This window comes from Leguminivora glycinivorella, chromosome 13 (assembly GCF_023078275.1).
Source record: "Leguminivora glycinivorella isolate SPB_JAAS2020 chromosome 13, LegGlyc_1.1, whole genome shotgun sequence".
Taxonomy (NCBI): Eukaryota; Metazoa; Arthropoda; class Insecta; order Lepidoptera; family Tortricidae; genus Leguminivora; species Leguminivora glycinivorella.
Window position 1 is genome coordinate 11627354 of NC_062983.1, and position 14736 is coordinate 11642089.

The window sequence follows — 14736 nt, forward strand, 5'->3', positions numbered from 1 at the left end:
TTAGAGCATTAGGCAATCTGTCTAAAAATATTAGCTTTGATGGCGTAACAGGTAACATAAATATTAGCGATGTTTATAAAGACGGGATTCTCCAGGATACTGAAACTAATCAAGCATTGAAAAATGTGTTACAATCGCAATCCACGCTGTTTAATCAAATATTTAATCAACAAAGAAATCTAATAAAATTGTACAATACCGACAAAGGAAAGATAAATAATAAAAGACCTGAACCTAAACAATCTGAATTGAAATCTCAACCTAATAGAGTTTACAATGAACAAGAGGATCCTACTGTAACCATACAACAACTACAACAGAACGACCCGGGATATATTGATGAAAACATATATAAAATAGAACCCAAATTCGACCTTGAGCAAGATAAACAAGAGCAAGATATAGGCCAACCATCTTTATTCTATTACAAACCATCAAAATCAGACAACAATGTAATAAATGAAGAATACAGAATGCCTACGCCCACAAACCACTTTGTTACAGAAAGCCAAGCGTCAAAGCCGGCAATAAATATTCTTACAAGAAATAGAATGGATGATAAATTAAAAACAACCAACCCGTTGAATAATGTACATTCCAGTACAGACATAGCAAAAGAGTATGAACGACCCTGGTTCTTTGCCGAAGATAGCAATAAACTTTTTGAATTGAAAACCGATCGAAATCAAAAGGGATCACCTTTTACACCTAACAGCGATACCAATAAAGTCGTAGACTCTAGACTTAAATATTCGTACGAAAAAAGTTGGTCACCGTACTTTGATACATACACCGATAATAATATTACTCAAGATATTCGAAGTAGCGAAGATCTTAAAGCTTATAATATATATACACATAAACAAGTACTGCCAATTAATTCAGTTAAGCCATTGTTAATCCGATCGTTCGTTCGGGAATTAGTACCTGACAGTAAAAAATATCCTGTGACCCCCGGAACGTACGAAAATGAAAATAAACATTTCAGCGTAATTGAAGATAGAAGTTCAGAACAATTAGAATCCAAAAAAGGTACGAAAAGCAACAAATATAATTGCCGAACTATTCAAGAAACCAGGATCGAATGCCTTCACAATACTGATTACAAAAATATCAGAGTATATTTAAGAGATCAGCAAAATAATATGCAAACAAATTCGAGAGAAAATAATGACGAAGTAGAAAATCATAGCAATAACATAATAACGAAACATATACTTCCATCTAAAACAAAAATCACTAAACGTAAGCAGCGATTGGGCAGCGGTACAACTTCAGACCAGGTTAAAATTACTACTGACGATGATGAATTTATAAGTCAAAACGAAACTATAAAAAGTAAAATAACAACTTCATTTCCGCCGAATGTCATAAAAGATATAGCACAAAGTATAAAAGATTATGTATTAAGAGAGTTAAGAACAACGACGACGTCAACAATATCAACCAGTACTTCCACTTCTCAGACGAAAACTACAACATCTAGATCGACAACCACAAGTACCACAACAGTAAAAAGTACAACCACAGGTAAATTATAATTAAAAAAAAAATGTATTTTCAATAAGTATTATTTTAATCATTACTTTTATATTTTTAGAAAAAAAACCATCGACAACGACCAAAGGTCAAATAAAAATACAGGACGCCGCAAAAACACTGGAGAAAATGATGAAAATGCTTGAAAAAATGACAATGATGAAGGAAGAATTAAAACCAGAGAATGTTAAGCTTATACCTGACAACATAAACAAAAACGTCACAACACAAAAGACAATTAAGCAACGTCAGGAACAACCAACAGATTCCGAAAATCAACAGAATATTCTACTGGAACAAAACCGTGTACCGCAAGTTTCACAACCTGTAGTGCAACAACACGTAGTCAACCCTAAACCATACATGCCTCAACAGGAAGAAACGAAAGCTTATAACCTGCTGCCATTTTCACAATCTTTGCAACGGAATCCATACAACCTTGTTCCACATATCGCACAAGTTTTGCAAAGTAATGCCGAGAATCGGTTAGTATATGACTCACAAAAAAATAATCTAAACACAAACGATCAAGTACAATGTGATACACATCCTTTACAGCAAAGCCCTGTCAACCGATTACCGTATGAATTACCGAAGCGCAGCCCAGAACACCCGGAAAATATTGACCCGTATGTACCACAGGTAGAACAACTCAAAGAGGAGAACCGCTTACGATATTATCCTAATCCAGAAAACGCAGGATATGTTCCACAAGCCCCAGTAAACAATATTCCAAACGCTCCAAAGGTAAATCCCACCTACGTCCCTCAGGCTGTACAACTGAAAGCAGAAAGCGGTTTAACATTTGATTCACAGCTCTTGCAAAATAATCAACAAAACCCACAGCTCGATACACAGTCTTTGCAGCGAAATCCAGGAGACAACATACCACTTCCAGACATTAATGCAGAGGGTGTACGATATTTTCCATTAGCTTTACAACCGAAAATGGAAAACCGAAATCCGTATGACCTGCAACGGCTACAATATTTACCACATGCTGCAGAAATACCTCCAGGAAACAGCCATAACCTATATAAACCAACACCAATGCAAAATGGATCAAAAAACAGACCATATGATTACAGTATGATGGACAAATATCATCATACGAATATAGAATATGTGACAGATCTAAAAGATGTTCAAGAACGAAACAAAGAAAAGCCGGCTTCCGGTAAACAAATTATAACAGTACAAACAAATTCTGCAGAAATATCACCCTTGAAAATAGTGCTGCAGAAACCTTTTCTGCAAAATGTAGTACTCACAACACAAGCGCCAGTAAAAGTGTACCACCATGATGACGATGACCCATTTGATTTCAAAAAACCAGTTCAAAAGCAGCATCCACACCAAGTGGAAATGAAAGCCCGCGAAATGAATCATAACAATGAAGCCAACGATCTGCCTCGACATCCCCAGATGGGCACTTCAAGAGAAGCAAGAAAAACAAAAAAGGAACGCGGAGTAATCCAATACCATAAATCACGATATCATAATGAAATAGAAAATTTTCATGAAAAATTAGAGAGAGGTGACAATAGCTGGCGGCACAGCGACAAAGAAAAAATTGAAAAAAGAGTGCAAAGACCGATTGTGAAGAATACCCATTATGATGACACGCATTTCCGAAATTTTCTACAAACTCAACAGAAGGTTAACGACATGCTGGAAAGATTATTGGCCGGTAAAAACAAACCAATGAGTAGCGGTCAGGTTTTATAAATTTAATCTTTGGTAGTTTTTTTAATAAAGCGTTACGTGCATAGAGGACGTGTTGATTTTTGGCCCCGTGTATCTATCAATTAAAAATGCCACGGTATATTGGATCTTGACCAGCCGGCGTATTATGCTTCAAATTTTTAACCCCCGACGCAAAAACGAAGGGGTGTTATAAGTTTGACGTGTCTATCTGTCTGTCTGTCTGTTTGTCTGTCTGTCTGTGTGTGTGTCTGTGGCATCGTAGCTCCCGAACGGATGAACCGATTTAGATTTAGTTTTTTTTGTCTGAAAGCTGAGTTAGTCGGGAGTGTTCTTAGCCATGTTTCATGAAAATCGGTCCACTATGTCGCGGTCGGGGGTTTTTTCAAAATTTTAATTTTGTGGTTAGGTTATATCACTTGTCTATGTCGATAAAGTATCACGTATTAAGATTTGGCAAGCATGTCAGTGTGAGGTGACAGATGTCTTATTCACGTGGATAAGTAATAGTAGTATGGCCTGTGTGGTGACGGGTTAAGAATTTCACCACCCCCTTTCTTTCCGTGGGTGTCGTAGAAGGCGACTATGGGATATGGGTTAAATTGTGGCGTAGGCGAGAGGCTGGCAACCTGTCACTGCAATGTCTCAGTTTCGTTTTCTTTCAACCCCTTATTTGCCAAGAGTGGCACTGAAGCTTTAGTAGTTTCATGTGTTCTGCCTACCCCTTTATGGGATACAGGCGTGATTGTATGTATGTATGTATGTATGTATGTAAGTAATAAAATTGGAATCATAATACGCCGACTGTAATTGCGTGTGATGTGTAGGTATAATACTCCACTCTCCACCAGACGCAAATATCCCGGTGGACCTCATATATAATATATATTATTTTTTTATTTATATAATACCGGTTTTCTATCATGAGTATCATGACAAATTTTTTTAAGAATAACTTTTTTTTTGCTAAATTTTATTATTTAAAACATCTGTGACAGATCTTATGGCTAGACTAAGGATATCCTAGATCCTAGGGTATGTTTATCGAAATATACAGTATATTTGCACATCCGCGAATAAGCTCCTTTTTCACCGACATCGGAAAACGAAATAAGGTACAGCGGGGGGCAAATCTCGACTGGGGGCAATTGTAACTAATCCATTTTTAGGGTTCCGTAGTCAACTAGGAACCCTTATAGTTTCGCCATGTCTGTCTGTCCGTCCGTCCGTCCGTCCGTCCGTCCGTCCGCGGATAATCTCAGTAACCGTTAGCACTAGAAAGCTGAAATTTGGTACTAATATGTATATCAATCACGCCAACAAAGTGCAAAAATAAAATATGGAAAAAAATGTTTTATTAGGGTACCCCCCCTACATGTAAAGTGGGGGCTGATATTTTTTTTCATTCCAACCCCAACGTGTGATATATTGTTGGATAGGTATTTAAAAATAAATAAGGGTTTACTAACATCGTTTTTTGATAATATTAATATTTTCTGAAATAATCGCTCCCAAAAGAAAAAGAAGTGCGTCCCCCCCCTCTAACTTTTGAACCATATGTTTAAAAAATATGAAAAAAATCACAAAAGTAGAACTTTATAAAGACTTTCTAGGAAAATTGTTTTGAACTTGATAGGTTCAGTAGTTTTTGAGAAAAATGCGGAAAACTACGGAACCCTACACTGAGCGTGGCCCGACACGCTCTTGGCCGGTTTTTTTCATTATTACACTATGATGTTGAGTTCTACATGTATCCACTGAACACGACTACCATATATAACCGGTGGACACTCTATTTAATAATATAAAAATGGTGGAGCAGTTACATTTGCCCCCCAGTCGACATTTGTCCCGCTGTACCTTAGTTTAATCTTATTAGCAGGGAAAAATTACGTCACAACACACATAGTAATTATGATTCGTGTTTAGTAATCATTTATCCTTTACAATTATATTATAATTATATAGCAGCAGTTGAGCGAAGCTTTCGTACTGTATGTCTTGGTAGCGGAGAGCGCCATCTATCGTCCAGTATAAAGGCTGTAGACTCACCTGGGAGCCTCCGTGCTCGGTGTCGATGTACCGCGGCACGGGGAAGCGGCTCTGCAGGATCTCCTGCGCGTCGTCGACGGGCGCCCGCAGCAGTTGGGCGAAGCTCTCGTACTCCGGCATGCCTTGGTAGCGGAGAGCGCCATCTATCGTCAGTATAAATGCTGTAGACTCACCTGGGAGCCTCCGTGCTCGGTGTCGATGTACCGCGGCACGGGGAAGCGGCTCTGCAGGATCTCCTGCGCGTCGTCGACGGGCGCCCGCAGCAGTTGCGCGAAGCTCTCGTACTCCGGCATGTCTTGGTAGCGGAGTGCGCGCCATTGCGCTATCGTCTGCAAATTACACATTAAGGAGATCAGTTTATAGCCGATAGACAACATGCCGTCCTTTTTCTTTATGTTGGAATAAAGGGGACGCATACAGACCTATGATCATATTTCTATGATAAACATATGATATTGAACTATCGGCCTAAGACTGTAACAAAACGATTTAACCTAAATCTGATAAGGCATCATTAGGAATAGATAGGCTACTAGACTCATACCGAATTTGGCACAATAAATGATTGTCTTCTGTAGTATTTGACATTAAAAAAAAAATATTTTGGGTATTAAAAGTGTATGATGACTACGTATTTTCGATTAAAAATGTGTGTAATTAGGGTTCCGTACCAAAAAGGTACAACAGGAACCCTTATGGTGCGACTCTGTCCGTCTGTCTGTCCGTCTGTCACATTCCTAAATATCTCGAGAACTACTAATGCTATCAACTTGAAATTTGGAATAGTTATGAACATTGTAAACCTCTACAAATAGAAAGTATATTTTTTTTAAATATATTAATTTTAATTGTAGAAAATGGCCAAAATGAAAGGGGGGCAAACTGTAAATTTCAAGTTACTAGGTCAAGTGGGGTATCGTTGGAAAGAGCTCAAATTGAACGTAAATAAGCTATTTTTTATAATTTTTTTGTTGTGGAAAAAAAAAGAATTTTGAAGGAAAATATAAAAAAAAATACCGTTCCCCCCCCTTATCTCTGAAGTTTACCAACGAAAAATTATGAAAATTTTAGTAAACATTGGTTAAATGCTAAATATTACAGGAAAAATATAATCGTGTTTGTATTTTGAATACTTTTTTTTTAATTCACAAAAAACTTTTCAGATTTATACTTTCAATTTACCCACCCTTGCTATATCGTACTTCAAATTAATACGAGATGTTACGTAAACCATCTGTCCAATAAAGTAAAAACTGTTTAAATCGGTTAACATTATAAAGAATTATCCCTGAAAAACCAGGTCGCGCAAATTAGTTAGCAAATTGACCGGGAGATGGCGCTATACACAATAATACTCATTAGTGCCTATACTTTTGTCTTCTAGTCAAGTCATTAGAGTTATATGAAAATATGAGATTATTTTTACTAGGTAGTTTGAAAGAAAGTTTGTACGGAACCCTCGGTGGGCGAGTCCGACTCGCACTTGGCCGGTTTTTTATTTTATTTATTTTGGCCACCGAAAACGCTGCCAGCGTTGTAGTAACGTCATCGAATTCGAACCTTACTGCATGTCAAAACAATCACTGACATACTGAACTTTATGCGCGCGAGTCCATACATCAAGCGCGACTTCTAGTATGGACTCGCGCGCGACAAGGCAAGTTGTGCTAAAGGTTCTGATGCACAGATAATCTATAGATTAACATGACTGTGTTGTTTTCGCCTGATTACGTAAAAGTATACTTTAAAAATATTTTTTGTGCAATTTTTTATTTCGGTTAATTAGACAGTACTAAATTTTGTAAGACAGACTTTAAAAAAGGGTCAAGTAGCCGATTGTCCGTCTTAGTCATATGCTCACTTTACGCTGAAACGAATCATGAACTCAGTGTGATTGGCTGGATGCTGGATCGTGATCAGTGTGACTTACCTCGCCGTGGTATATGAGGATCTGGAAGAATGTATCCATGAGCAGGATGTGATCGGGCTGGATGGAGGAAGTGTCCAGCAGGACTGGTTCAGGCGGACCACCGAAACTGTACGAGTACAGGATCGGCTGGATCATGATCACGACTTACCTCGCCGTGGTATATGAGGATCTGGAAGAATGTGTCCATGAGCAGGATGCGGTCGGGCTGGATGGATGAAGTGTCCAGCAGGACTGGTTCAGGCGGACCACCGAAACTGTACGAGTACAGGATCGGCTGGATCATGATCAGCGATTGGGTCAGATCCTCGCGCATTAGCATGTGCCTGTGAAATAACAAAACCAATTTTTTGCTTGTGAATAATTATCCCACCAAAAACATTTTCATGTAAAATGTTGCCAAGACGATACCATAAGGCCAAGCTTCTAACTCTACAAACCCTTTCTTCACAAACTCTACACGTTTAAGACAATAGTTCTTGTACCATGCCCCCAGATAGACCGTGATTTCCTAACGTCACCTAGTTAGTGGTACAAGTTCCGTCGTGAGTTTATGTAACATGTTATGTGTGCAAAAGTTCCATACCTGTAGAATGTGGTCTCATCAGGAGAGTTGTTGAAGACCTGCAGGAACTGAGAGCGACGCAGATGGTACATGAACTGCGGGTACAGGCTGAAGTTCTCTGAAAGTCGGAAGCTGTTCGGGTCATCCTTCGCGTACTCGCCGAACTTTTGACACTGTAAGGAAAGGAGTAAGGTTATTTTGGGGTGGTGGTTAAAAATGGGGTATTGATAATTTATGAATACAGTTGTTTGATGATAAGGATGAACTTAATGTCGGCTGTACAAGACCGCCGAAACTAGACCGTCCTCGAGTGTGTACATACATATCCTTTCTGGCAGGCAAGCATGGTCGCGTGATAAACGATATAAAGTCAGGTGGTACTTTTCGCACTATTTATAAGCGCGATAGGCACACACAGATGTGATAAAGTTTATCGAACTCGTGTGCTTCGCCCGCTGATCTCACTCGTACTCGTCTCATACCTATCTTGTTTCATTTAAAAAATACGCCACCATCGCTTTCGGCGGGAAACCGGATGCAAGCCGGAAACGGTCCGCCGAAAATGGGCTATGAGGGCGAGTTGAGCTGGAGCGAGCCATAGGGTCGCTGAAGATAGCAGGGCGTGGCGCGAGCTCGTATAGGCCATTTGCATCTCTGGGGCGGGTTCGCCCGTGTGCACGATTTGCAGCGTTGACTCACGACACTTCTTCAATTGTTTGACATGCACTGCACGCCCAATATGAGTGTGCACTCCGGCCTTCCATTAGGGCAGTGGTGGGCAAAGTACGGTCCGCGGGCCATGTCCGGCCCGCGAAAGGATTGTATCCGGCCCGCCACCGGTCCTTCAAAATAGTGTGTGATATGGCCAGATTGGTCAGTACTGTAGTAAAAATGCATTTTTGGTGTAGACCCGCCTCTAAAATTCATTCATATATTTTACCCCCAATTAAGAAAGCTTACCAACCACTGCGGCCTCCTGGTCGAACCCGGCCGCGATGTGCGCAGGTTCACTGCTGGAAGACTATAGACAACACTCAGGACAACATACCAGCCGGATCAGCATGCGGTCGAGCCAGCGCAGCACGTCGGGCCCGTCCTCCTGCTCGGCGCGGTACACCACGAGGCGCGCCATCACCACGGCCGCGGCCTCCTGGTCGAACCCGGCCGCGATGTGCGCAGGTTCACTGCTGGAAGACTATAGACAACACTCAGGACAACATACCAGCCGGATCAGCATGCGGTCGAGCCAGCGCAGCACGTCGGGCCCGTCCTCCTGCTCGGCGCGGTACACCACGAGGCGCGCCATCACCACGGCCGCGGCCTCCTGGTCGAACCCGGCCGCGATGTGCGCAGGTTCACTGCTGGAAGACTATAGACAACACTCAGGACAACATACCAGCCGGATCAGCATGCGGTCGAGCCAGCGCAGCACGTCGGGCCCGTCCTCCTGCTCGGCGCGGTACACCACGAGGCGCGCCATCACCACGGCCGCGGCCTCCTGGTCGAACCCGGCCGCGATGTGCGCAGGTTCACTGCTGGAAGACTATAGACAACACTCAGGACAACATACCAGCCGGATCAGCATGCGGTCGAGCCAGCGCAGCACGTCGGGCCCGTCCTCCTGCTCGGCGCGGTACACCACGAGGCGCGCCATCACCACGGCCGCGGCCTCCTGGTCGAACCCGGCCGCGATGTGCGGCAGGTTCACTGCGGCGTCGCCCCAGCTGGAACAAATCTTAAACTTACAAATGTGGGCGTATACGAAATATTCCAATCAGCTGATGTGATTATTCCCACTTTATGGCCGCCTACGCGGTAACCCACACGCGACGCACGTCGTAAGACGCGGAACGGACGTCCGCGTCGCGCCGTCCGAGTGTAATTTAAAAACCGGTCAAGTGCGAGTCGGACTCGCGCACCGAGGGTTCCGTACAAACCTGCATTTGATATGAATTTCAACTTGATAGCTCTACGCGTTCATGAGGAAAAAAGTAATAAGTTTATATTTATTAAAAAATATATATTTTGTAATGTAACTAAAAATTTAAGGTTTTCGGAATTTTTCCTTTATGTGTGCTATAAAACGTTGCTTCATGCCAAATTTCAAGATTCTAGGTCGACTGGAAGTACCCTTTAGGTTTTGATTCCCTTGCGAGTACTTGCGAGTTTCAAAATATGCAGCTTAAATTGCTGTTTCTTTTGATTGCGTTGACATAGAAGTTTGATTTTGTTACAGCTTAAAGGTATTATAGACCTGAGTATTTGGTATGAATTTCAATTTAATACCTCTACGCGTTTATGAGGAAATGGGTAGTAAGGTTAAAATTATTAAAAAAAAATATATTGTGTGGTGTAACTAAAAATTTATGGTTTTCGTAATTTTTCCTTTATCTATGCTATAAGACGTTGCTTCGTACCAAATTTCAAGATTCTGAGTTCACGGGAAGCACCCTGTAGGTTTTGATTCCCTTGCAAGTGTCGAAAATTTGCGGCATAAACGGCTGTATCTTTTGATTGCGTTGGCTTAGAAGTTTGATTTTTTCACAGCTTCAAGGGACAGTAGACCTGAGTAATTGATATAAATTTCAGCTTCATACCTCCACGCGTTCCTGAGAAAAAGGGTCTTGACAGACGGACGGACGGACGGACAGACGGACAACAAAGTGATCCTATAAGGGTTCCGTTTTTTCCTTTTGAGGTACGGAACCCTAAAAACGTCTCCTCAGTACAATTTGTATAGGAAGTACAAAAGGCGCGCCTCAAGCGACGCGCCCCAATCGACGCGTCGCGTCATGCATGACTTACTTGCGAGCTACCGTCGTAACGCGCACACGACGCTGCCCACTCGAATGCTGATACTGCGTGATGAGCTGCACACAGCCGCGTCCACCTTGAGGCACTGGCGCTGCGTGCTGGTTCACCACCTAGCCACCAAAAAGAAGGTCATCAACCACAGTTAACAGACACATCAACTTCACGCAGCAAAAGTCTAAGGAAAATCCCACACAAGAAAATTGCAATGCAATTTGCGAACGATAAATTCCATAAAGGCCGGTTTGGTTCATCAGACCCTAAAACGTAAGGAATAGAGTTGATTTTTTATTTATTTAGAACACAAAAGTCACATAAACAAATGAGTTGGTGTACTACAATGTAAGTGCTTACTTACTTACTGAATATAAAGATTGTTAACATACCGACGACAACAACGTATAAGGTACAATCTGCATTTTTTTTTTCAGAGAATTGCATTTTACCCACCAACGTACAAGGTGCTATCTGCTGCAAGCACATTGCGCTTTGTACAAAAAATATGTAAGCTTAATAGGTAAGTATAGGTAGGTTTTGCAGTTATTAGACTAAATACATTTTCTTTGATTTTGTTTTACTATTGAAATAAAAAAAAGGTTTTCATTATATTAACCCTTTTTCAAATCGCAACAATCTACATCCAAACACAATGTTGAACAACAGGCTACTTGTACATGATATACTGACAAACGAGAAGTTATCTTGACGATTTACTGTGTAAAGGCCACAGATGTCATATATACCATAGATCAAGCAAACGTATCTAGTTAGCGTGTCAAATGAACTCAGTGAAATCCACTGAGTTGTCCGTCTTTACTCGCAGCTTGCAGCTTTCGGGCGTCAATTTTTGTAAGTTGAAGTCAACCAAAACATAAAAAATGCCTCGTTACGTGATATTCAATTGCAACAACACAAAAATTATGAACAATCAAGAGCCTGAGACATATTTAAAATTACAGGCAAGAATCAACTTCAGTACAAAATTTGACACGCTCGGCCCCTATACAAATATATGAATTTGTTTCTTCTATCTAAATTAAGTTCTGTGGTAAAGGCATTACGTGCGCCTGAAATGGATGTCACAAAACTTACCTCAAAAAAGATGGCCATGGTGGTGCTAGGAGTGAAGGTGCACAGTTTCCACTGGCTTGTGTTGCCCATGCCTACTTCTTGGTCGGACACGCAGGGCCCTTTCACGTTCAGCGACACGCAAGAACCGATGGCGCCGCTTACTGAGAAATAATAATGAAGTTGTTTTAAAAACAATTTGTTATTCTTTAAAATATTTTGTTCTTGTGATGTATTACCACCGCGCTGGGGGCGCGTCTTACGTCCTTCCTATACAAAATGTACTGAGGAGACGTTTTTTGAATTACATTCAGGCGGCGTGGCGGAGACGTCCTTTGCGCGCCGCAAGACATGCGTCTTATGAGTGTGGATGGGAGCTTAAATGATTAAAGAAGAATCCATACTAATATTATAAATGGGAAAGTGTATGTGTCTGTTTTTTTATCCGTCTTTCACGGCAAAACGGAGCGACGAGTCGACGTGATTTTTTAAGTAGAGATAGTTGATGGGATGGAGAGTGACATAGGGTACTTTTTGTGTCTTTCTAACGCGAGCGAAGGCGCGGGCAAAAGCTAGATATATAATAAAGGAAAAGCTACTTACTTTTTAATTCCCGGCTGCACTTGACTTCTAAAGTGCCATTGAAAGCCATTTTGAAGTCATTCTTCTCGTCTTTTGCAAAAACGCGTTGGAAGGTTTGCTTGAAGAGTGAGGAGTTGAATGAGTCACCCATCACCATATGCCCACTGAAAACATTATTCTTATTCAATTCAAATAATACAATACAATGTACAATGGGTTGTGTTCTGAAGAACTGTTTGACATGATGCCAACGGCCACTTTTCATCATCGCACCGCTCGCCATCGACAGGGCGCTCATCCACACACCTTGCAACCTAAATGGTCGCGCATCGTGCGGTTTCAGAGGAATTTCCTCCCACGAACGCTCCGGCTGTGGAATGAGCTCCCTGCCGAGATATTCCCAATGAACTACAGTATGGGGTTCTTCAAAAAGGAGTGTACAAGTTTTTAATGGGTCGGCAACGCGCATGTGACACCCCCCTTGAGTTGCAGGCGTCCATAGGTTACGGTGACCGCTTTCCATCAGGCGGGCCGTATACCTGTTTGCCACCGACGTGGCATAAAAAAAAGATCTTATATCATCCATTGACTTATATGGGTATGCACCAATTATTAACAAAAGTTCGATGACTAGATCACTAGAGAAAACTCGTGAAAAAATATCTTACCCAGTTGAATTGCAACACTGTTTCATTTCCATCAGCCCAGTCTGATCCAGCGCGCACGAATAAATGTCGATCGAGTGGCCATTCGTTGCCGATCGGAAAGACAGCGCCTCGTAATGCTTGATAGCCTTCTTCATGTACTTGGCGTTATCTTTGTGAATGTCGTGATGCGAGCGGATAGGCTGCTTCAGCTCGTCATTGACCACCTGACCGGGACCTTGGGAGCATGGGCCTCCGAGGAACATCATGATTCTAGCTCCAGTGTTAGGATAAGTCACTTCTAATAATCCAACAGCCAATGAGAGAGCAACTCCGCTGCTTCTCAATGGTCGCTTGCCTACACCTAGAGGCCAAGGATCCCGGCCGAGCTCTCCGAGCAAGTCAGTCAAGGCCATGTCGCATTGCTGGACTGGTTGGAGGAAGCGGTGGGCTGGGGGCGTGGGCGCCTGGGTGCCAGGTCGTTGTTGGGTGTTGGGCGCGTTGACGCGGCCGATCGCCAGCTGCTCTTGAATTTGCTTAGCGGTCAAATCTTTGGTTCCTTTGAAAACATAGCACTTCGATATGCCTTCTGTACCTGGAAAATTTGACACATGTTATTAGTATAGAACAGTCACTTACAAAGGAACTGTGATTTGCTTTGTCTTATCATGCTATTAAAGTTTAGGACTTATGTTCATAAAATTTGTGTGTCATCATGTAATGCACTATCTACCTAAGATTTAGAAATCATTTAACATTTATATGTAACTAGCAACTGTACAGCTACCTCTTGGCGCAATAGCCTCCCCCTTACTAGCTTTCATCACTAAAATAATTCATGTACTAACCTAATTCATGAATCTGTACCATACGGCCAAATGTAATAAGACCGACCAGTGCATTCTGCGGCATCAAACTGAGTGAGGTCTGTAGGGAATCCTTTAAGGCTCCCAGTTCCTCTTCATCCATACAAGTGTCGACCACCAGCAGGTAAATCGGAGGCATGGTCTGAGCGCGTGTGATTGTGTATTCGATGGTTGAGAAGTTTGGAATGAGCTCAGCGGGTTGGTGCTGTTCTGATATGGCTGCATATTGTGGGGGAAACTGAAAATTATCAAGTTAAACAGGGATGTAAGAAAACTGAGAGTAACTGAGTGTAAAATAATTTGTAGGGTATAAATTAGTTCTTCAACAATTGGTTTTTTATCATGTAGTTATAAGTATATCTTTTGTACACTGTCCATCATTGAATACATAACATATTGTATTAATCAACAATATACAAAATCCATATTACAATATTGAAATAAGACTATCACGGCATTTTAAATATTATAAGATGGACACAAAGCCTTTTATTTTTCATTGGTAAGTTCCGTGGGAAACGTTAATCTTTGTAAAAGGATTCTCCACTAATAAAAATAAATACAGTTTAATACCTAGAATTTGTAGAGAGCATAACATATTGTACAAACAAAATAATACTGACATGTTGAAAATGACACATAATCAGTTAAAAACATATTTACATACACTTAAGATAAACCGTAAGGCGTAACATACATATATATATATACGTAAAATACATATTACAACTTTTTGAAATTAATTACGTATATAACTATTTCTACCTCCTTGCTAACTAGATTACTCATAGTATCAGTATTTAAAGTTGTACCTACCTACTTAGTTAATTTAGATGTATACTTCCATTTCAACTTAGTTCCTCTTAGGATGAAGAAAAATTTTGAAACATGCATGCCATGTTTGCCTGTATTTGGGTGAATACTCGAGCAAGTTTATCTTAAAGTAATTTTAATGTATAAGTATCTTTGTATTACACC

The 14736-nt window shown here is 41.2% G+C and overlaps 1 protein-coding gene across 3 annotated transcripts in view; it reads right to left on the minus strand.

Annotated features, from left to right (window-relative positions):
• Positions 1-14736, minus strand: part of LOC125232373 (protein transport protein Sec23A) — a 28451-nt gene that overhangs the window by 12909 nt on the left and 806 nt on the right. For 2 of the 3 annotated variants that reach the window (XM_048138013.1, XM_048138011.1), the window contains exons 3-11: positions 13741-13996; positions 12917-13487; positions 12270-12412; positions 11691-11830; positions 10593-10711; positions 9358-9511; positions 7809-7960; positions 7374-7548; positions 5469-5624 (exon numbers count right to left, since the gene is read on the minus strand). In XM_048138013.1, the coding sequence (XP_047993970.1) occupies positions 5469-5624; positions 7374-7548; positions 7809-7960; positions 9358-9511; positions 10593-10711; positions 11691-11830; positions 12270-12412; positions 12917-13487; positions 13741-13996 (1866 nt within the window). Of the gene's footprint in view, positions 1-5468; positions 5625-7225; positions 7324-7373; positions 7549-7808; positions 7961-9357; positions 9512-10592; positions 10712-11690; positions 11831-12269; positions 12413-12916; positions 13488-13740; positions 13997-14736 lie in introns of all 3 variants that reach the window. The other variant, XM_048138012.1, reaches the window with a different exon arrangement.